General features: G+C 33.5%; 3 protein-coding genes across 5 annotated transcripts in view; all 3 read left to right on the top strand.

Moving 5' to 3' along the window:
* Positions 1-2578: 2578 nt before the first annotated feature.
* Usp16-45 (ubiquitin specific protease 16/45) lies at positions 2579-7213 on the top strand. Of its 2 annotated transcripts, none has more exons than XM_065362766.1 (15): positions 2579-2759; positions 3036-3178; positions 3247-3404; positions 3474-3595; positions 3666-3787; positions 3857-4152; positions 4241-4450; positions 4524-4769; positions 4851-4992; positions 5066-5278; positions 5348-5490; positions 5560-5977; positions 6064-6260; positions 6336-6437; positions 6526-7213. In XM_065362766.1, the coding sequence occupies exons 1-15, from the start codon at positions 2599-2601 to the stop codon at positions 6760-6762; spliced, it is 2910 nt and encodes a 969-aa protein (XP_065218838.1). In that variant the 5' UTR covers positions 2579-2598; the 3' UTR covers positions 6763-7213. The 2 variants fall into 2 exon arrangements, with proteins under 2 accessions (XP_065218838.1, XP_065218839.1); XM_065362767.1 differs by having other exon boundaries at positions 2695-2834.
* Positions 7214-7561: 348 nt separating this feature from the next.
* On the top strand, positions 7562-14785 carry Cap-D2 (CAP-D2 condensin subunit). The gene is made up of 27 exons (XM_065362791.1): positions 7562-7858; positions 7927-8064; positions 8137-8309; positions 8382-8539; positions 8608-8758; positions 8831-9085; positions 9159-9326; positions 9399-9569; positions 9648-9795; positions 9924-10137; positions 10211-10427; positions 10499-10768; positions 10832-10948; positions 11019-11107; positions 11200-11352; positions 11418-11538; positions 11615-11681; positions 11759-11843; positions 11929-12061; positions 12141-12280; positions 12358-12484; positions 12572-12699; positions 13478-13617; positions 13703-13835; positions 13914-14172; positions 14249-14399; positions 14480-14785. Exons 1-27 carry the CDS (start codon positions 7732-7734, stop codon positions 14560-14562), a joined length of 4116 nt encoding a protein of 1371 aa, XP_065218863.1. The 5' UTR covers positions 7562-7731; the 3' UTR covers positions 14563-14785.
* A 143-nt stretch (positions 14786-14928) lies between these two features.
* Positions 14929-23875, top strand: part of Nep3 (Neprilysin 3) — a 30723-nt gene continuing 21776 nt past the window's right edge. For both annotated transcript variants that reach the window (XM_065362776.1, XM_065362773.1), the window contains exon 1: positions 14929-15544. In XM_065362776.1, the coding sequence (XP_065218848.1) occupies positions 15533-15544 (12 nt within the window). In that variant the 5' untranslated portion in view covers positions 14929-15532. The remainder of the gene's footprint in view (positions 15545-23875) is intronic.

The following is a 23875-nucleotide window of genomic DNA, read 5'->3' as shown; positions in this document are numbered from 1 at the left end:
CTGTTCAAAGTTGATGAATTTTGATAAATTTACTCCCAAAATGGATGTTTTGAAGAATGATTTGAACGGGACCGCGATTTTCGGAAAGAGCATGGTCTAAAACCCCCAATACCAAATTTTCAGCTGCCCAACTTCATATCTCGATATTTGACGAACGTTTGAATATTCAAAATTGACTGTTTTTGGTGATTTATGCTTTCTTCAAAAACGCACGTATTTGATGAGTAAAAATGATCAAAATAAGTCCTAAAACTGATATTAATTCCCCAAATCCAAATTTAACCATTTCCAGGCATTCTGGAGCCTTCGGCGCGATTTTTCAATTTCTCCAGAAGACGTAAATACGATGTTGGACATGCTAAAAATCGAGTTGTGTGTTATACTCGACCTGTTTCCCGAATTTATTCACATTTGAGCGGATTCTGGAAGGGACACCTCAAGAGTAGTTTTTTAACCAGCTTTTTTTCAAAATAAAAATATCCAAAAATCAAAAATTTCGAGTTCCCACGAGGGCGAATTTCACCATTTCCAACCATTCTGGAGCCTCCAGAACTATTTTTCAATTTCTCCAGAATTTTTCATTTGCTGCAGAAGATGTGAATACGATGTTGGGCAGCTAAAAATCGAGTCGTGTGTTATACTCGACCTGTTTACGATTGTGTTCACATTTGAGCCGATTCTGGAAGGGACACCTCAACAGTGGTTTTTTGGCCAGCTTTTTTCATAATAAAAATAGGCATCCAAAAATCAAAAATTTCGCGTTTGCAAGAAAGTTATCGAAATATGCGCGAATCGCTGTATTTCGTCATTAATCAAGCCCACGAGGGTAAATTTCCCCATTTTCAGCCTTTCTGGAGCCCCTGGAGAAATTGAAAAATAGCTCTGGAGGCTCCAGAATGGTTGGAAATGGCGAAATTTGCCCCTCGTGGGTTTGATTCATGACGAAACACTGCGATTCGCGCAAATTTCCAAAATTTTCTCGCAAACTGGAAATTTTTGATTTTTGGATATTTTTATTTTGAAGAAAAAGCTGCTTAAAAAATCACTCTTGAGGTGTCCCTTCCAGATTCGGCTCAAATGTGAATAAATTCGTTAAACAGGTCGAGCATAACACACAACTCGATTTTCAGCTGCCCAACTTCATATTCACATCATCAGGAGCAAATTTAAAATTCTGGGGAAATTGAAAAATCGCGATGGAGGCTCCAGAATGGTTGGAAATGGTGAAATTTGGATTTGGGGGATTGATATCAGTTTTAGGACTTATTTTGATCATTTTTACTCATCAAATACGTACGTTTTTGAAGAAAGCATAAATCACCAAAAACAGTCAAATTTTGAATTTTCAAACGTTCGCCAAATATCGAGATATGAAGTTGGGCAGCTGAAAATTTGGTTTAGGGGGTGTTAGACCATGGCTCTTTCCGAAAATCGCGGCCCCGTTCAAATCGGTGGCGGACATACTTCAAGAGGTTCTTTCTTGTAAGTAGGCTACTTAAAATTAGGGGTATTATGTATCACATTCGTATAAATATGTATAACGCCGGGGGAAAACATCAACACATGGTCTCGTCTCTGTCTAATCCTCTAATCTATCCAACTTACGTTAATTTATAAAAATTAAAATTAACTACGTACTTATGTACATCTACATACATAGGTACAATATGCTTGAAATAACGATTCCGCCATTCAACCATTGGTGACTTCACGTCTTCCTATTTCATTCATTCATGGGATGGCGATGGGGGGGGGGAGGGTGAAGTCGGAAGGGTCTTTAGCAGTTTACTGTTACATTAGTAGGTGTTACATAGTTAGTATAGAGCAGGTAGAGGGTGTACAGAGGGAAGTAGCTATACTGTAGCTACAGTAAGCATTTCTGTCCGTCGCATTTCTAAATAAACCAGTTTGAAAAAAAATATCAGGATTGACCCACCCGCTACCATCTAAAATCAAATCAAGTACATATTTTAAAAGGGAGACAGTCGTGTTAGTTGCATACACTGACAACTCCCATCCTTGGTAAATTCAACGTTTCAAAAATCTATAGGTTGGCAGCGGCGCTGCGTTACCTGGATCTTGCCTTACGCACAACGTTCCGAGATGGGTGTAATGTCGCATGGGTCAAATGTCGCAAAGGAGAAATGGCAGCATTAATAACATCATGGGTCAAATGTCGCATGGGTCAATTGTACCAATTTGTAATTAAATTGTTGCCTGGGTCAAATGTCGCTATTTTGAATTACCCTGGGTCAATTGTCGCATGGGCGAAATGTCTATTTCACATCGGATATTCATGTGGGTGTAATGTCGCATGGGTCAAATATCGCATATTGGTCTGATGCAAACATCTATCAGAACATGGGTTAAATGTCGCATGGGTCAAATGTCGTTTTGTGAATATCCAAAATTGATAAAAACATGGGTGAAATGTCGCATGGGTCATATGTCGCATGGGTCAAATGTCCTGGTCCCGTTAATTTTTCCTAAATTTATCAAAGATGGACGAATCACAGATGAAATACGAAAGTCAAAGATGAAAATTCCATTCTAGATTGTTCTCTTTCTTTTTTTGCTTGTCTGCATTGTTCATGATTCATGATGATACGCTCACAAAAATTAGTAACCTCTAAGCACGTTGATTTACCGTTTTACCAGTGCAATTTAATTGTAGGAATTATCAGAGCTATTGAACGTGGAAGAAATGGCATTATCGGATTAGTAAAACGGAGTATCTTTCAAGCTTTTGTTTATTTTCAGTAAGTGCAAAGTGCAACGAATGAATTAGTAATGTAGCTTAGCGAAATGGTGTAGAATTACAGTAGATACTCACCGTAAGTTTATGCAGCGTTAGCTGTCCCAGATTGATGTATGTCATCTATCATCCGTTTATATGTGGAGTACTTTGATGTTTATTGCAACTCATCGTATCCTGGAAAATGACTCATTAGCTTAGTTATCGTATAGTATAGTGAATTATTTAGTCATTTTTGTGTTACTGATATATGTTATCATTTGTTTTTGCTTTGATACAGTATAATATATAATGTATGTTACCATTCGATGGCTAGAACAGAAGAGCAAAACCAAGACGCTGGTAGTCCTGAGAAACTGATTACTAAAAGTCTACCTTGCGAGAATCCTCACGAAGTGCATGGATTTGTTATTTTAAGCGACCGTAAGTGTAAAATTAACCATCAGATGAATTTTCGAAACATCTCGTTCTAATTCGTCGTAATTTTCTAGTTCCTTCAGCTGATCCAGTTTCGAAATCTGGCTGCCAGCATATTAACAAAGCTATTGATGCTACTTCAGTTAGAAAAGGTATCTTACGTGCTGGTGGGTTTGCTTCGTTGAAATGTGTCACTTGTAAAAGCCAATCTTTGAGTGATTTCGAGGAGAAGGTAAATATCGGTTCGCATTTTCTGGTCAATTCGAGAGTATTATTGATTAATTGAAGATCTGCTTATCAGGATTTATCATTGTGTTTGAAATGTGGCGCTTGTAATTGCGACGAGCATTTGGTGAAGCATTTTGAAATTCCTCGTTCAGATCCTCATACGTTGTGTGCGAAGATTACAGACTGGAGTGTTCGGTACGTAGTGGCATTTTTTATGATATGTGTTTGTTTCGTTGACTGCAATTCTCGATGTGTTAAATTTCAGATGTCATAAATGCGATATCAATGTGCCAGTAGAAAGTAGTGGTAAATTGAAAGAGGGAATCAATTTATTGAAACAAGAGCAAGGTAAACCGTCGAGAGTAGTACCAAAGATGACCACTTTCGGTACGTAGTGTTGAATCTGATTCTTTTGCTCGCCATTATGAGCATGGATTAATATCAATTTTACTTTAGATCCAGAGATGACGGACGGTGAGGCAGAATCTACCACTCAGTATAATAGAAATGCAGTTATTCCATCGTCGGCGTGTTCTGTGAATGTATTACGTAAAACAACGCTTCCTTCGCCTAAAATTGGGCAACTGCCATCTCCTAGGGGTTTAATGAATCTCGGAAATACGTGTTTCATGAATTCAGTTCTTCAATGCTTAGCTCAAACTCCGTTCTTATTAGATGTTCTACTCGAAATCGCCGAACCTGGTGAAAGGGCTACGTTAAATATCACCGAAGACGGTGAAACCAAACAAATGGTGAGTGACATTATTTCATGTAGCTGTTTTTAAAGATTTTACCTTTTTATATGTATTTTCTTCAACGATAAATTTAATTTTTTCGCAGACTGTCGAATTAGATAAATGGGGACCATTAACGGAATCATTAGCTCATACTTTGAGGGAAATGACTCGCGATGCGAGTGGCGTTTTTCAGCCCAGTCAGCTTCTTGATACTTTGAGGAAGAAATGTCGTACGTTTATTGGTTATAATCAACATGATTCTCATGAGCTTCTTAGGCAACTATTAGATAATGTGAAAACTGAAGATATTCGAGTGAGTTGAAATCCCTTCGTATGAACCTCGTACTCTAGTTTTCATTTTATAGTGATTTTATTGCCATTTTCAGCGATATCAAGGTCATATCTTGGCGTATTGTGGGTTGAGTAAGAAAGCTCATCCAGACGAGATGGACGAAAAGAAACGAGCTTTGGCAAAGAGTCTGAATCAGAAACTAACCGAATTGGTGAACATAAGGCCTGATCAAGTTTTTAAAGGCACTTTAGTTAGTACAGTACAGTGCACTAAATGTCATCATAAATCTGAAGTCATTGAGAATTTCCTTGACTTGAGTTTGCCTGTGTCTTTTGAAAAAGTAAGTTTCGAAGCTATCGGTGATCACGATGTTTCCTCTTATCCTATTGAATGAAAAATTAATTTGTGTGTATACTTTCAGGTACAACCTTCTACGTTGGCCAGAAGGAAAAATGTCTTCAATGATGATGAAAATCGGCCTAAATCGAGTCACCAGAAGAAGAAGGAAAATAAAGCAGCCAGGAAAGCGAAAAAATTAGCCAAATTTAAAAAACGTTTGAAAGGTAATTGAAAACATTGTACTTTTTTGAGCGCTTGAATTGAGAAATCTCTATCAAATAATATTGCTTTATTCAGATGATGAAAATAAAAGTGCGAAGAGTCCTTCGACTGACAAAAAGGATGTCGATGAATCAGGATACAGCTCTGCCAAAGCGACATCTCCTGTTCAGAATAACAATATCCAGGCATCGATAGAAAATAGTAGAAATGAAATTCTAGCCGAAGCATTAAGCGAAGTAAATTCATCTTCATCATCTCCGATTCGTAATAGTAATACTAATAGCGAAGGTAATTTATTTTCGTTAAAATCGACTCTTTCGTGTGTGTCTTTTCTAATTCACGATTTTGATTAAACAGTTGAGAATTCTTCTAAAACACCAACTCAAGCTAGTACGGTAGAATCATCGATCCTGAATGGACCTAAAAATGATGTAGCTTCCACGAGTTCGTTTTTCAATAACGATAGCACACCCAATCAAGCTGTATTAGTCGACAACAAAGTAAGTACTGGATTTTCTAAGTGAACGAAATTCCCAACGTCCCAATTTAAATATCGGTTTGAATTTTAGGGTTCTCCAGATGATATAGAAGCGATAGTGAATTCTTTCTACGACGATAAAGTCGGCGAATCCGATCCATTCGTACCAGGAACGCCTGATATGAGATGTAGACTGGAGAATTCACCAGTCGCGCCATGCGATGGTTATTCCAGCAGTAGCGGAGGCAGTGCTGAAGAGAAAGACGATAATTACGATTACGATCTCGAAGATGATGATGAAGCAGCCGATGGAGACGATGACGGATCTGCCGAGGAAGATAACGCCGACGATGTTTCCGAAGACGAAGGTATCAACGCCACGTTACAGCCTACTGACAGATACGATGACGGTTCTATAATGTCGTGTTTGGCTCATTTCACCTCATCTGAAATACTAACTGGAAATAATAAAGTGAAATGTGATTCGTGCACTGATAGACAAAACAAAGGTACGTGACGTTTAATCGAAATCGTATTATTGATCTGCATTTTGAACGATTTTTCCCTCACAGCTGTCATTTTTTTTCTTCTACAGATGTTGGAGAAAATGAAAAAAAAAAACCAGTTTATCAGCCTGCCACTAAGCAATTACTTATAAATTCTCCTCCTCCTATATTAATTCTTCATCTGAAACGTTTTCAAGCTATGTACACCAGTTTGCGTAAAGTTTCGAAGCCTGTTGATTTCCCTCTCATCCTCGATATAGCTCCTTTTTGCTCGGCTAAATGCCAGGTACGTTTTTACGTCTTGAAAGATGTTTTACCTTGTAGCCAGAATTACGAGTAATTGATTTTTTTTCTTTCGCAGAATCTATTGATCCCTGGCCAAAACAAAATTTTGTATTCGTTATACGGTATTGTGGTTCATAGTGGGTCTTTGCAAGGAGGTCATTACATTGCTTACGTAAAGGTAATGAGAATATCGGTTTATTCGTCGTCTAACTGTGAATTCATTTTTATATTACGAAGTTTACGAATAATTTTCAATTCATTTATAGGCTAGGAAACCGGTCGAGAAAAACAGTTACCGTAGAGCATTTTTACCAAAATCTGCAAACAACTCGGTACAATTGGAAAATTTAACATTTGAGAACATCGAACGAAAGATTGAAGAAGATCAAAGTAGTTCCAGCACCTGGTATTGTATCAGTGATTCTAACGTATCAAAAGTCACGTCCGAAGAACAAGTATTGAAAAGAGAAGCCTATCTTTTATTCTATGAACGAATTTTTTGATTTTTGTGTTATTTAACATTATTTTACGAAACATTCATATTTATTTATTAAAAGAAAATGTACGATTTTATGTTATCATTACGGTATAATACTTTGTAGTTGAAATTTCATTATTTTTGTTTCGGTGTTGAATCGTTCCGTTTCTTTATATGCAACGAAGTGATACTGCTACGTTGACGGTAAGATAGTGGTTGTTAAATTTCTAATTGTAATTTGTAATTTATTCATTTGACGGTTATCCTCCGCGCGTGGTGGTCGCATTACTAAATATTTCATTTGAAAACTAAATAAAATCAGTGTAAAAGTATCAGTGAATTTCGTAATGTTGTAGTATTTCTTTACGTATATTCTCCTCTTTTTATTTACTTTGTAAAAATGTGATTTTGTATAATAAATTTGTTGGAATTATTTATTAACAAAAGTTCTGCTAATAAATTATCTTGTTTTGAAATTTGTTGATGAAGCGTCGAATTTTTTTGGTGAATAAAAATAAATGAAATGGTCTTTCCTCAATCATCTTGGCCGGTTAAAATTTCATTTCAATGGATAAGTTGAGTATGTTTCTTGCCACCCTGTCTCTCAAGGATCTTTCTAGTAGACAATTGGGTTTCCCATTTTCCGATGAATTTTCCCAATTTTCCTGAAGCATCTTTTATTCGGTAACGATAACCGAAACTAAACTAACAGCTAACTTACACAAACGATTCACGAACAAATCGTGACCGAAAAGAGTCATTTCTACACAACTAGTTTGAAATTTTGGCGCCATTTTTGTGGACGCTTTCTTCAAAACAAAAGTTGTGATAAAACTGATAATTTCCGTGTTTTCATGTCCTTTATTTTTTATTATTTTATTTCTCAATTCCGAATGAACTGAAATTCTACGTTGGTCGTATATTCAATCTATTTTGTGATGATTATATTTTATCGCGAAGCATCTGCTAAATAAATAACCTACAAAACTTCAAGATGGTAATGTTGGATTTCGAATTCAAAATACCTCTCAAAAGGGAAGATTTGAGATCTACAGATTCTGTAAATCAATATGTGGTATCTGTACTGTACGAAATCAACGATCTCAAGATCAAAATCGAAGGTAATTACGATTTTAACTGCTGAAAATGAAACCGGTATATAGTTACTTTGATGAAATATGAATTACAGAATGTAAACTCTGCGCCAGTGAAATTGGATGTGACTTCATTCTGGAATATTTCCCTACACTGTTCTCCACATTATACCGTTTTAATGACCTGGATTTCAAAATTTTACGATCTTTCTACGACGATGTCATAGTTAAACGTAAGTATACGTAAATTCATCAGTTCAAATTTGTACTCAGAAAACACTAATAAGATATATTTTCTGTCACAGAGTCCAAGTTGCTGTACAACAATCTCAGTAGTATTCTAGTGGAAGAAGAAATAGATTCGGAGTTACGGCTCAAAATGTTGAATATTACTAAAATGTTATTATACATCATCATCGAATTGATGAAATCTTTCCAAGAGAAAATTGATAAAACCTATAGTTTGGTGCTGAACGAAGTGTGTATTTCTTTTGAACGAAATCTTAATTTATTTATAATGATGTTTTTTTAAATGCTGAACATATTTCAGAAACGGAAAAAGAACACTAAAATGATGAAGCTGAAGGAAGATCATAATTGGGATTGGGAAGTGAACGAACGTGAAATTTTAACGAATATCAATAATATTATAAAATTACCTCTACAGCAATTATGGGATCCTCCAATGGTTGAAGAAGACTTTGTCAGGTATCGTAGATCTCTTAGTACAAACACGATTCAATCCAGAAGATATTTATAATACTTTGAATTTCTAGGATGATTGCTGATTCTTGTTATTTCGTGTTGGAGAAACCTGCTGTTACTTCTGCGTCGATGAAGCCAACTCGTGATATAATCAACGAAATTCTAGGCATCCTTATTAAACAATATAATAATGGAATCAGTTGTAAAGTTAAAATAGTTCAAGTGAGTAATTTCGCACCCACTGAATTTATTTAATACGCGAAGTTTTCTAATGGACATTTTGTTACTTTGCAGCTACTAAAACTGTACGACCATCTAGACAGCACTTTAGCCCAAACGGTGGTTCTTATAGTAGAAAAATTCAACTGTCGCTCTCTAATAAAAGAACTGATCGTAGAAATCATAGAAACTGAAAGTGAAATCGATACGTATACGCCGGATAGCTCGAGCTCAAAATCGTTTTCAAATTTCATTATTGAAGTAGCCAAGCAACAGCCAGCGCTTATTCTGCCTTGTATAAATTTACTCGTTCAAAGTCTCGGCTACGATGTATGATGCACTTTTGTATACTGATCAAAGGCATATTCGCACCGGAATTCTAAACATTTTATCTATTCCGCAGCCCTACAGCATGCGGATTTGTACGCTGACGGTAATGGCGGAGATTATTATTAGTGTTCTGCATCCGGAAGGCGAACAATTGACTGAGGAGAATAAAAAAATACGCGATAATTTCATGGATCATTTATTAGATCATATTATCGATTTGAATACATTCGTTCGATCTAGAGTGAGTTATTAATATTTCATCTGTTGAAAATGTTATATGTGGATTTTACTTAGATTTTGTGTGTTTCTGTAGGCATTAAAATTATGGCTTTCTATTTACAAACAAAAAGCTGTGCCAACGAGTTACATTATACCTCTATTGGAAGAAGCTATGAGTAGACTGCAAGACAAAAGCAGTAATGTCGTTAAAAATGCAATTCAATTGATTACAGCGATGTTGGAAGATAATTTATACGGTGCACTGGTACTTAACCTTAGATTTAATTTTTTTTTTTCGGTGAATCTGAATTTTTCGTTTTACAGTCTTTCAATTTTTTTCCAGCTTGATGTTGAAAGTGTTAAACAAAATTTAAGAGCTGTTAAATTGAAATCGATTCAAACTGAGCTGGAGAAGAATCAGCCATCTGCGTTTAAAATTTGGTTTTATACCAGATCTGATATCTCGGATTATATCGCTGAACAAATAACAGGTAGAGCTCATCAAAATGAATCACAGAATTAAAGTATCAAACTATGTTACAAAATTTCGTCTAATACTATCTGGAGATGGATAAAAGTTCAATGATGTTTAATCTTTTTTCTTGAATTTTCTGAACAGCTACAGATGATAAAGCCGATGAAAGCAGAAAATCTATAGATTCGTGTTCAGAATCAGAAAACGAAGAAGATTCGGAGGAAAGTTCACCTCAAGATTCTGTAAATAATTTTTCTAAAAAATTATCCGAATTGAGAAAGTTCATTCTGAAACAAGATAAGCAGAATATTTTTACATTGTTGAAAGAATTTGAATCGGAAAATATCAACAAACTTAGGTAAGCTAAATTTTTTATTCGAATAAAATGTCCTTAATTTATTGTAAATATTTCATAAATTTTTTCATTTCAGTTTACTCAAATCACACGCTGATAAAGTTCAATATTACGAATGGATATTAGGTAGTTTATGCAGAACTGGAGTCGATCCCCAGCAAGAAATTATTCCAATTTTCGCTCGCTGTAAGAAATCAAGAGATGTTAAAGAAGTCCTCTGTGAACCGGTTAAAGTTGAAGATCTCGAAGATACCGAATTTAGCAACGATAAAGCTATTCTCACCTATTGCGAAGTACGTGATCTGTGTTTGAATAGCAAAAGCTTCGCTTGATTTTATTCTTTATTCGCCTTTTTTTTTTGAAGGATTTTCTTCGTTTCGTTGAAACGATGAGTAAAGCTACCAAGATACTTGGTGAATTGATGATGACCCGGTCATCAGCCGAAGTATTCGAAGCAATTGAATTTTTCAAAGTAGCTCATCAATTTGAACTCGCCGGTGCCGATGAAGGTGTTAGAAATATGTTATTATTGATTAACTCCAAGGAAGTTGGTTTCAAAGATGCTGTGAAAAATACATTTAAAGCGTTATACTTGGACTATGAAGATGAATCGAAGCACAATGCTGCTCTTAAAGTAACTTTTTTAAAATAAATTCTCATTTTTATTGGCAATGTTGTGAAATGATTATTTTTTTAGGCTGTTGAAAAATTAACATCGTTGCTGAAAAAAGTCACTCATGAGCAGAAATACGCTTTAGAAAATTTAATCAAAGAGTGGGTCACGAATGATTACATAGGACGCGAATTTATATTGGTAAATGATCGTTCTCACCTTCTCGTTCCCAATTAGATATTTTGTATTTAATTATTTATTTTCAATTCAGATTTTATGGGATAAATATGCCAGAAAATCGCCAAATATCAGCGTCGAAGATAGTACCGCTGCTGCTGTGTTAATTTCGATGTATGCCAGGCAAGTATCTTTTCCTACACGTATTTTGATTCATTCCTATAGAGAACTGATCAATTTGTAATTTTTTTTGTTCATTTATACGATGATTTTAGTGCAAAACCTGAAATTATCAAAACCAACATGGAGATGCTTATCAATTACGGTCTGGACATAGCTAATAAAAATAATTATTCGTTTCTAAAACAAACTTGCATCATGTTCCACGCATTGTTCGGATTAAAGAACGAAAAAGGAGTTTTAATCAAGTACGTTCGTCACGATCAAAAATTGTAGTTTTGAGTATTTGTAAGTAATTTATCGTCATTTGAAGGCACGCCCAGGATTCTGATTTGTTTCAAAAGTTGACTTTCATTATTCAAGAAGAATTTACAAATTTGGATAATGGACAGTATCCGGAGATCGCTATGGAAGCTATTACCATTATTTATCGAGTAAGCTTATAAAATAGCGCGCTCTTTCGAATCTTCGATTTCGGTTTTTAATTTTTGTTCTTAATTTTTTTTATAGCTATCGGAATTCCCGGACACTACATGCGGTAATATTTTGAAATGGCTTCATAAAAAAATCTCTACAGGTAATTGATCAACTTGAATTGATCAAATATCAATCAAACGAAACATTGAATACCTATTTGTATTATTTTTTGTACAGAAAAAGTTGACGATTCCAGTGAGATAGTTTGTAAGGAAGAAGTTTTAGCTCGATTTCTCCTTATTATTGGTCACGTAGCATTTTGGTAAATATTCTTTCAAAGAAAGCTCGAGTAGTGGTTAATAAACTAGAAAATTCTGTACTAATAGACGATATTTTAATATTACCAGTCAATGGCAGTACTTGGAAAATGACGTGCTTAATGAATTGAAACAGCGTCGCATGGCAGAAAATAAACCCAAAGAGAAAAAACCGGAAAAGAAAAGTAAAAGTAAATCCAGCTCCAACTCGACCCTGCAAAAAGTAAGTAAATATACCTATCTTTAATTTTGAAAATTTACGTTTCATCCCTTTGATAATATATTTATATATTTTTACGTAGAGTGTCAACGAAAACGTTACAACAAGCGATCAATTCGAAGATGATTCCCAAGCACTGGCTAACGAACAAATTGCCGAATCTGTGAGAATCGTATGCGAAGAAGAGTTACTCTTTAAAAATACTGTGCTAGCGAAATTGAGGTTCCTCATTATTTTTCATATTCGTGAAATCAAAATTAACAAACAAAGTCATTAATGTGGATCGATTTCTGTTTCAGCTCGATTGTCTTGTATGTTTGCAAACATCCGAAAAAATATAACAATACTCGTCTGAAATCAGCTGCGTCCTTAGCCTTATCTAAGCTTATGATGATATCTTCGGAATTTTGTTCCGAAAATATTCAGGTTGATTTTTACTCGATTTTTTTTTTCATTATTAAGTATTCGTTGATCTCGAGACTTTTTTTGATTAATTCTTGTTTTCGGTTTTAGCTTTTTGTTACTTTGTTGGAAAGAAGCGAAGAACCCGACGTGAAAATCAATTTAATTGTGGCTTTCGGTGATTTAATGTTCAGGTTTCCGAATACAATCGATGTGTGGACAAGTTATTTCTATAATAGGTTTGTACTTTGTACTTAGAAAAATGATTTAGGAAATTATACTCACTACTTCTCCTCTCTTCAGAAAATTTGCATTAAAAAAGGCGAAATTGTGGTGCTAAAATTTTCATTTGTCTCTATAATAATCGATTTACCTATAACCTTTTTTTTAAATTTTTTTTTATAAAAGTTGCAGTTGCCTAATCGTAAAATCAAAGTCTTGGAAATTTCTGGAATTCCGGTGATAGGAGTTTTCATGTCTAGATACTCATTTTTGAAAAAAAAAAATTTCAACAAAACATGGAATTTTCAAAAAAAAATGTATACATTTTTTAAATGCTTTTTCATGGTTTTCTTACTTGAAATGTCTGGTTTTGATGACTCAATTTTGATATAGACTCATCCTGTAAAAATTCTAGTTTTTAATTCGAAGTCACACGACACCAAAAAAAGCTCAGAATTTTGAGCCTGGGTTCGTCGTTTTTTGGAAAATAAAAATTTTCAGGAAAAATCTGAATCAGTGTATTTTTTTGTAAAAGGCAGTAAGCGTCCAAAACTCGCATTGAGTTTGGGCTCAGTGACCTCATGGTAGTCGGAAAACACATTTATTTCAATTTTTTAATTTTCAAAAGTTCCCAATTGACTTCAATCTGAAATTTTTTAAAACTTTTATTATTTTCTGGACGTTTCTTTTTTTTTTTTTTTTATTCCCAATTTACAAAGTTTTGGTTCAAATATATTTCCCTTGTGAGCTCGGATTATCAACGAAAATTTATTCAAGTACTGTATAATTTTTCAGGTTGAAAGATGAATCTGCAAAAGTACGACATACGACATTAATTATAATATCGCATTTGATTACCAACGAAATGATTAAAGTTAGGGGTCAGATGTCTGATGTTGCATTATGTTTAGTGGATTCGGATAGAGCGGTCAAAAGTAAGGCCTACGAGAATATTAATAATTAATTAATTATTCCCCTAGTGCTTCGTTTTTAAATAATTATTTTTTTCTTCGGTTGCAGATTTGGCTATAAAATTATTCTACGAAATTAGCGTGAAAGGTAACACGTTGTACAACGTTATGGCCGATATAATATCCAGATTATCCCACCCGGATCATCGACCCAACGAACAAACTTTCCAAATAATTCTAAAGTAATAACTCGACATCGACGATAATTATTTCAAAGATAATCAATTTCTCCGATATTCAACTTCGGTATTTTTCATCAGGGTTTTAATGAAATTAATCACAAAGGATCGTCACATCGATTCAATCGTTGAAAAATTATGCCAACGGTTACGAGGAGCGGTCGACGAACGTCAATGCGAAGATTTATCATACTGTCTCACTCTAGTTACCTATTCGGAGCGTTCGTTTCAAAAACTACTCGACAATATCGTATGTTACGCTGATAAGCTGAATTATGCCAAAGTGCACCGCAATTTCATCACAATCATCATTAATTGTAAAAAAGTCAAGGCTAGCAAAGTAAGTGTAGGCACCTATTTTTTCTCACAATTGCGATATAATTAGAAATGGGCGACTATATCGACTCGAATTTCAGATCATCGATGCTGTATTGGAACTGGAGAATAAAATTTCCATCATCCTTACCAAAGGAATCGATAATCTAGAAGCAGATTTTCTCAAACCTCCTAAAACACCTGGAAAAGTTACCAAAACACCGACGCAGACTCCTAAAAATGCTAAAACACGTAAATATCGAATTATCTTGCAGATTTGTCGAAGTCTCGCCGAATACTTTACGATTAATTTTGTTTAATTATGTTTACAGCTCAGACTGTCGCATCTGCCAGGAAGTCTAGAGTGAGGAAGGTTCGAAAAGCAATCGATTTTGATAGCGATGATGGCGAATGAAATGGATCGCAGGTTAATTCAATTGAGAACCTCGAGATATCCATTCTCTTGAGAACTGGTATTCGTTTTTGAATTTGTGTATTTTAGGAATGTTGTTCATAATATTTATTTATTTAATTAATTAATACCTACTGCCAATTTGTTAGGTATAGGTGAAATTTTGTAAGTTTTGTAAAATTAAATTTTATTTATTTTTTCAGACGATAAATTTTTACCATTTTTATCAATTTTTTTTCTTTTTTTTTTTGTAAATTGGTCGAAATTAAAACAACTCCAAAGTATCAGCTGCGTCATCGAGTCGTGATCTTTTCCAAAACGTACCCAATAAACCCGCATCCAGCACTAATTAACATTCGTTGCGTTCGGAACTGACCCTTGGCATCGTCGAGATTCTCGCGAGACGTAATAAATTTAGAACCCAATTCAATCCGAGCAAATTAATCGAAAAAGCGCAAACTCGTCTCCGCGAGCATACGTCTTTTGACTGTTTGTTGTATGTACATATACGAGTATATCGCCGCCGTCTGGAATGGTTTACGATTTTGCAGCCACCTTCTGCCACACCCCGATCAAACATATTCGCGCCTTTAATTTCGTACACATACAATGTGATTAAAAGCGAATAAAGAGAAGTCCACACAAGGTTACCGATGCGCGTTCGTCATACGGTCAGAAATCGATCGCAAACGAAATTTCTCGTCGGAAAATGGGGCTGCTTTTTACGTTCGAATATTCTTGTTGTCTCCACATGATAGCCAGTTCGAAAGATGCGCGTACGGTATCCCTGTGCTCTATAAATATCATTCCGTTATGTAAATATGGGCTTAAAATAAAAATAAAAAATTAACAAGTGCGTTGTTTTCGCGTCACTATGTGATCTAACTCGGATCACGGATTCATTCCCATCGGCCGTATACACAACTCGTACGACCGAAGCGCCGATATATTTCCATCAATAGTTTCACACGATATGTCCATGAAGGTAATTTTTTAATAAAATTTATTGCACGAGAAAATCTCGCAAATTTTTCTACCCTTTTCACTATCTTGGTGTAATTGAATGTTTGTTTGATGTAATAATAAGGTTCGTTGAAGTATAACTAATTTGAATTTTGAACCAAGAATTAACGAGTCAGCAGGTTTTCAGATGATTCGAATTGCAAAAATTTGTTTACAAACATGAAAATTTTGAAAGTTTTTTTTTTTTAGTTTAAAAATCGTGGAACTTATGTTTGATTTATACGATTATATTTACGTTGTAATCCGCCGAGTATAAAGTTTCTTAAAGATTTCCGTAAATCACTTCAAAAGCAGGTAAATCTTGAAAGTAAATAAATGAGAAAAGTTTGATTCTAAGTTCAAGGTAACCGAAAGTATTCGTGAAAGTTTTCATGATTGGAATTAGCTGTCGTACTCGCATTAAAACTTTATATTTTTAATCTCAGTCTTGTTACTTTATTAATATTCTATCATAAAGACAGATTGAAAGAAAAAAAATGACAGATTGATTTTTTTTATATAGGTAGTAGGTACCTATATCACCTAATATTAAGATCAGTACATTGACTTATTTTCTATTGACGAAAGCGTAAAATTTAACTAGATATATCTGGTATCTATGTTATGGATATGGATTATACAATGAGTTGAATTTTCAGTTTGCTTCTCAAACCTGTTGCATCGCTTTACTTTCGTTTCGTTTCGTTTCATAAAGTTCTGCTTAAAAGCTTGAATTTATGTTGTTGTTTTTTTCTTCTTTTGAATTCACGATACCGGCTGTTTGAAATTATAAACTCAAAATAATGTACATTTTCCTGTTTTTCAACATCAAGAACGATGAGATGATTTAACATAGGTACCTACTATTCGTTGAAAAATTATTTTATTTAAAACGATCATTTTTATAAAATTTCTTGAATTAACAATACATGTACCTACTAGCTGGCAGATGAATTACACAAAAATGTAAACCATACTTTTACCTACTGATTATTTATCGGTCAAATATTGCTTGAGGTTGGTTGATACAGGGTGCCCAGAAATATCGTGAACCCCTAAGAAAGTTTTTATTAAAAATATAGGTTGGCAATGCGAAATAGATGCACATGATTGGTGGAATGTTATCATCTCAGTCTAACAACTAATCATGTGCTATCATTATTATCATTCACTGTGACCAACCGAAATAATTAGCAGAAAACTTTGCTAGGGGTTCATGATATTTCTGGGCACCCTGTACCTATACCTATGATAAAATACCTATTACACGTTGGTAACCTGAGGTACGTCAATCACAGCAACTTTCATACTTACTCGAATTAATTATTGAGTATTCTATCAATCAACCTTTTTTTCAAATTAAAAAAAAAAAAAAAAAAAATGCAATACCTGCTCTTGTCATATTGTTTCTATCGTCTCTGTCTATTTCTTAGTTTAAAAATGTTAGTTATTTACATTTATAATAAGTAGGATTTCTGAGCTGAAAATATTTAAGGTCAGTAGTGTCGAATTCGATAGATGAGTAATTTTAGATATACGTTCGGTTTACGTTTGTACAATATGGTACAATTTTTTTTCTAAAAAAAATACGAGTTCGTAATTTTCATGTTAGAAAAATAATCGTTTGCTTCATCAAATATACGAGTAGCTAGACCTATTGTACCTACGTGAAGTAAACCCACACATATTTGTGTTTTGAATTTACCATATTCTCGTATGTTTATATTTCATTCATTCGTCGAATTATTACTTGATGTACGAGAAAATAAATGCTCGGAATTTCCACGATAATTTTCTCACAGGCGTAGTAAAATTGCAATATGGAAATGTTTTTTTTTTTGTTATGAAATTTGCATACTTTATGCGCCGTAAGTTTTGATAATTCTCCTATTAAATATAATTTGTCTATGTTTTCTCTACTTAGTGTGTGTAGAATGTCTCAGGATTGTTTTGCAAAGAATAACCATCTTTCGAACTGTTTTTGGGTTTCGCAGAATTTCGTTAATCATGCCTGCAGTTTTCAAAGATTACGTGACAAAAGAAAATATTGTGCAAAATTGATATGTAACTTTAGTGATGAAAATTTTCAACTACCTACACATAGATGCCTAGGTCTTGAAAAAAATTCAGGCCATTCTGAAAAAATTAAGAAATTAATGTCTCTTTTTTATGACAAGAGCGGTATCACGCTGAACCAACCTCGTTTGATTGGTCTATACTCATCCAAAAGTAGGTACATCAACAGGCCAAATTTCAATTTTCAAGTATTAAAGAAATAGGTAATAGGTACATATAAAAAATAAATGTTGACTTCTTTATCATGAAAAAAATATCAAAATTTTATAAAATTCGGGTAGAACGCTGAAATTTGATTTACCTATACTTACCGTATTTTAGATTTCAGTAAATCGATTGGATGATGGTTTCGAGTCGTTCTAGAGCCTTCAACAAATTTTTGGTTTTTTCAGTCGTGGAAAAAAAATCGTCATAGAATGAGCCAAAATGAAATTCAGCTTCTACATCTAATCTCATCCTAACGACTGTTTCGATCAATTTACAGGCATAATAAATCTTCAAGATGTCGATGTCTGCTGATTCAAATCTAAAATTTTCTCCAGATAGTAGATATGTACTATGTTCTTTCAAAAAAAAGGAAAATCATCATTCACGTACACTTCAACGTAAGAACTAGAAAACTCACTACATTGATCAAAAAGACTACATAAGGTGCTGGATGATTTTAGTTCACTTTTTGATGATTTTTTTCAACTGGAAAACTGAAAAGTTCATCAAAGGTTTCAATACGATTCGATTTTGAAACCATGGCCATTAATCGATTCGTTGGGTTAAAAATAAGTCACCAATAAAATTTCTGGGGTTTACTATTTAAATTTTATCACATTTTCAATTTTTCAACGAAAAATTTACCAAAATTGAATTTTTTGATATTCTTAAAAAAATGAAACAAATTTCAAAAGTGCCAGAATCATAATTACCTACCGTAAAAAAGTCAAATTCTCTGCAAAAAAAAAAAAAAAAAATACTGAAAATATCTATGAGGTTTCTTTACAATTTGGCTTCAAAATTGTGGAAATAATTTTCAAAAAATCGAAATCTCTTCGAAAATACTCGATAATAATATGTCATTTCTAAAAATCAATCAAGATCTTGTACAACCATTGGAATTTTGATGGTCTCAGGCCCTCAGATGTGGTATTTTGTCTCATTGTTTGTATTTTTAGAATTTAAGTAGCTCTGAAATTATGCTAGATATAAATGATCAATACTTTTAAGCACACATTCTGTTATCCCCTCTCCCACAAAAAACCACAGAGTCTATGGGACCTAGTGTATAGAAACTATGAAATGCCTCAGATGAGCTCTGTGCTTTCAAGGTTTAGCCTTTTTTCTTGCTGAAAATAATTTTTCGGGACGTCAGGACTGAAATTTCTGCTGTTTATTTATTTATTTTTTTGAAAATTGCTGCAGATGGAAGTTTTTTAGATCCTAAACTTACATGTTAAGATTCAAGTTTATGTACCAATTTTTTTTTTTTTTTAAATTAAAAATCTGGAAAATATTTATCAACTTATATGATGAATTACAAGTATCTGGTTTCAAAATTTTGTGCCTGCTTCGCTCGGGCACTCAAAATCCATTTTTTTTTTCAATAAGCACCTAGGTACCTCCGGTTTTGAAAAAACGAAAAAAAATGACTTCAGAACGTAATTTTTTCAGACAAATAATTTTCGAAGAACGTTACGTTTTTACTCAAACACTTCCATTTTTCCATTTTTCAAGATATTAAAAAAAAATTAAAAACAGAGAGAGGATATTAATTTAAAAAATTAAAAATAAAAAAAAACTGAAAACCCTGATTTATTTGACATTTATGAATAATTTCAAAATTAAAATCTAGTTTAAAAAATCATTCCTTGTTGCCTTGAATATTTTAGATATGCAATTTAAATAACACGAACAAACTTCAAAATACAAGAATAATTACATTCAATAAATCAAGAATGTCTGCAAAAGCACCCCCCTCGTCTCTCTCTCCAGTCTTCACTTTGGAGTTTGGTTTTGTCACTAAAATTGCATATCGAAAATTTCTACGGCAATATTACTTGAGTAACATTTTTACTGTCAGATTAAAAAAGAAAAAAAATATTCAACAAGAAACAGAATTGAAATATTTTTATATTAAAAATAAAAGGTCAAGTTTTATTATTTTTCTCATACTTTCGAAAATACCCTACTACATAGATATTGAGTTGGCCTCCTCTAAAGCAAATTTCTGGTTGCGCAACTGGATTTATAACTTTATAAGCTAGATTAATTTTTTAACGAGTTCATCAAAAAGGATGAACGAAAAAGAGAGGGTTAAGTAAGCTTTTGATTTCCTACTTGAAATACCTACTCTGCAGAAAACAAAAAGTTTTTTTTTGATACTTTTTACTGCTGTATTCATTTCCCATTGGGATTGAGCCAAAATTCTTCGACATTTCAAAGATGTTATTGCTTAAATCGAAAATCATCATTTTTTTCATTTTATTAGCCAGAAACATGTCAAAAACAAAAATAAATTATTATAGTGGAGATTTCGAGTTGTTCTGAAGTCTCTATAGCATATTTTTGAACAGGAAAAAAACTGAAATTCGATATGTGCCCTATTTTTGACTTCTAAAATTTATTGAAGGTGGTTTCGGGTAATTCTATAGCCTTCAGTATGCATTTTTGGAATGTTCAGTTTGCCAAAACGTTTCAAAACCCATTCAAAATGAAATTTGGAAATTTTTCAATTGTCATTTTGAATATCAGGATGTATTTGGTCACTATTGAATACCTATAACAATTTTGATGGATTACATTGGTATTAGATTTATTAGGTACCTATTGATGTAACAGAAAATTCCATAAATTAGGTGAAGTTTACTTTTTCGTATGTAATGTAGTAAGTAACATCTTGTTCACCTAATCTAATTTTTATCATCTCCATCAAAAACTCTTTAAACTTGTATACTACCTATCTAGAAATGGAGAAATGGGTAGGTAGGTACTTAAATGTCAGCCAATCGTCGACCATGTACTTACTTACGTAAGTTAGGTACCATTCCGTTTTCAGTTTTCATTTATAAAATGAGAAAAAAATCGATCATTTATAACCGGCGTAACAATATTACATTTGATAAATGAGACAAATGTCAGCTTCCACGACCTTCAGTGTTCTTGATAGAGTACCATATTACATCGCACCCCTTACCATATACCAGAGTAGAGTATATACAACAACAACAACACGAATTTCATTACAACGACAAATGTCCGTTCCCTAGCCTCCTACCTACCTATCCATCTATCTACCTACCCACCCAGCACCCAACCATAAGGTAAAGAGAACATTCAGCTCCTGCTCCTGAATTTTGGCGAGCGTTTCCTTAGAAACACGCGGATTTACATTTCAGACTTTAAGCACTGTCACATCAGCGTCAGTCTATAGACATCCCAACTATGACATCATGGAACTTATATAAAATATTTACGTGTACTTTTAAAAGCTGCAAATCGATTCGTTGAATTTAAAATAAAATTTTTCACCATGAATTCGTACTCGTACTCCGTCGTAGAATATTCTTTTTCAGGTTCCTTCATCGTTAATGGCCGTATTAATGTGAAAATCTGTTTACTTAAGCGAATTCGATGAAATTTTAATCGATAAAAATTAAGTATGGTCAAGTTCTTTGTTATATGTAGGTACCTACTTATACTCGTACATCCTTCAATTCGTGAAATATACTACGTACATTATAGGGAAGTGTACTACTTCAATTTTTAATATACATATAGATTCATCGTAAAAAATACTGCGCAGTTGAAATTCATTAATCCGTTTCACTCGACATTGCCTTTACACGTTAATTTGATAAATAGCAACAGCAGCTGTACAATCAAGTGCTCAGTACTTCTGCTTACCTACTCGAACAATATAAACCATTTTTTCAACAGCTCGCATTAGAGCGTCGATTTTGAAAACTTTCGGGCTATTTATTCGAACAATGAACACAAGTAGGCAGGTATTATATTTGTACATTATTATAAAAATGTAGAAGTACCCAACCCACACTACCTACCTACCCATACCACGATTTTAAAAAAAAGAACAAATGATTTGCAGCACGCCAAATTTATATGCCTACCTACCTATTCTGTTAGGATACAAATTCACTTATGAGAAGGTCGACTCCTCCACTGAAAGCACGTTTACTAGGTATATAACCAAGTAGGTACCTACCTACCCACTAAACAATTTGAGTTGAGTTTCTCGACCATTTTATTAATTTGTTTTTAGAAACGACCATTCAGTTATTTATTCAGCATTTTGATGAAAGCAAAGAATAAACTTGTACGAGAAAGTTCTCAAATAAATTTTTTATATCAGTCATAAAAGTAAATAAATTTTTAGTTACCAGCGTTTATATGTGTTGAAAACTCTTTAAATTTTGTTCTTAATCAAAAAGTTTTTAAAATGAGAATCAGGATAATTTTTGAAAACGACGTTAACTGATAATAAGATTATGATTCGATGATTTTTCGTCCAAGATTTTAAAAATCATACGTACAGGGGCTGAAATGAAGTAAAGGGAATCGATAGATACGATCCCAAAATACACCACCATCCAAAATTTCACAAGCTGAAATTCGTTTTTCAATATTTGGCGAATTTTTAAAAATTCAAATTGAGGCCAAAAATAAGAAAAAATCAAAATTTTACCAAATTGACACCGAAATTTGAAATCTAATTTGAACCCAATTTTCGACCTGCCGAATCGATTAGAATGATTGTTTCGAATTATTCTGGAGACTCCAGCGAGTTTTCGGATTCTCCAGCTTTCGATAAAACGCTACAAATAGGTTGAAAATTGAATTCAACGCTTATAAACTCAGATTTACTACTTTTGCGACCCATTTGATCGATTTAAAAACAAATTTTCAATTTCTTTTGCGTCGATTCAAATCCATTTCCTTCCACGAATTATTTTTGAAAAAAAAGAGAAAAAATGAAAATCCATTGGAGGCTCTGGAATTGTTTGAAATTGTCACCAATCGACTTGGAAAGTCAAAAAAACTGGGTACAGACCAAAGTTCAGCTTTTTAGGTCAATTTGGTAAGATTTTGGCTCAAATTCGAATTTTTAAAAATTTGCCAAAAATTGAAAAATTAATTTCAGGACCTGAAATTTTAGCTGGTGGAATATTTTGACTTTGAGACCCTCTATCGATTCTCCTTGTCCGATTCGATTTTTCTGCTTGAGATACTGCACTTGTAATAGGTGAATATTTGAAAATCTTAATAAATGCAATTTAAAATGTCAGAAAATTGGTAACTTCATTCCAATGTTTTGAAAAATTTAGCAAACTTATGTATGTAAGTATAGGTACTATGTAGGTACTTACCTATTCCCAGTATTTGAAATGATCAATTTTTTAAAGTGCAAAATTTCTGAAGAAAATTAAAAACCAACTGGAGGCCTTAGAACTTATCTGCTAATAAAAGTTCATTTTGTATTCTTCCAGAGCAATTTCATATTTCTGGATGAATTTATTGAAAACTCGCTGGAAGTCGAAGCTCGGTTCGAAACCGATGATATTTGAAGTCTGCCAGCGGGGGGGGGCAGAGTTGAAATGAAATAATTATTCAATATTCATACAGGCCCGTTTCATTTTTTGAAAAAAATAGACAAGAATAAAGGTTGAAAAATCACCATAAAAACAATTTTTCTGAATTTTACATATTTTTCAGAAATTCATTAAAAAATGCAGAAATGAAATCTATGTAGCAACTAAAATTTTGGTTACAGAGATTTTAGAGGATACACGTTCGATCTATAGCTTGGTTTCGTTCAGATCGTAGCTTTAAGAGTCAGTTGAAAAAAATTTCCTCCAGATATCCATTTTTTTCAATTATTTTTTAAATGTGATATTTTTTCAAAATTTTTCCAGCTTCTTCGATTTTCGAGTAAGACGAAAATTCATTTTATCGAATGTACTTACTTTTTTTAATGTACAACTCATCTCCATGCACCATGATTGGAAAACTCATCACAACGTTTTCCCGTCTAAAATTCATTAGTCGTTTGTCCCTTCAACGTTAAAGATAGGCAACACCTTCATCCAAAACTTTCCATATGGTACAAGATTGGGTTCTGTCAAGTGTCCTAACTTCGGATACTTTTTTGACGTTTTCAGAAAATTCTGAAAATTGCTTCGAAGTAGGTAAACGATTATCCATCATTTTTGAGCATCAAATTGCAAATTTT

This window comes from Planococcus citri, chromosome 4, assembly GCF_950023065.1.
Source record: "Planococcus citri chromosome 4, ihPlaCitr1.1, whole genome shotgun sequence".
NCBI lineage: Eukaryota > Metazoa > Arthropoda > Insecta > Hemiptera > Pseudococcidae > Planococcus > Planococcus citri.
This window is presented reverse-complemented; position numbering and strand designations above follow the sequence as displayed.

Bases quoted from the DNA above. Each gene is read 5' to 3' on its own strand.
- Usp16-45 (XM_065362766.1), top strand. From the start codon at position 2,599: ATGATGATACGCTCACAAAAATTAGTAACCTCTAAGCACGTTGATTTA. The intron at 3,596-3,665 runs GTACGTAGTGGC...GTTAAATTTCAG, and splicing joins ATTACAGACTGGAGTGTTCG to ATGTCATAAATGCGATATCA. The intron at 6,438-6,525 runs GTAATGAGAATA...ATTCATTTATAG, and splicing joins ATTACATTGCTTACGTAAAG to GCTAGGAAACCGGTCGAGAA.
- Cap-D2 (XM_065362791.1), top strand. From the start codon at position 7,732: ATGGTAATGTTGGATTTCGAATTCAAAATACCTCTCAAAAGGGAAGAT. The intron at 8,540-8,607 runs GTATCGTAGATC...TTGAATTTCTAG, and splicing joins GTTGAAGAAGACTTTGTCAG to GATGATTGCTGATTCTTGTT. The intron at 8,759-8,830 runs GTGAGTAATTTC...GTTACTTTGCAG, and splicing joins GTAAAGTTAAAATAGTTCAA to CTACTAAAACTGTACGACCA.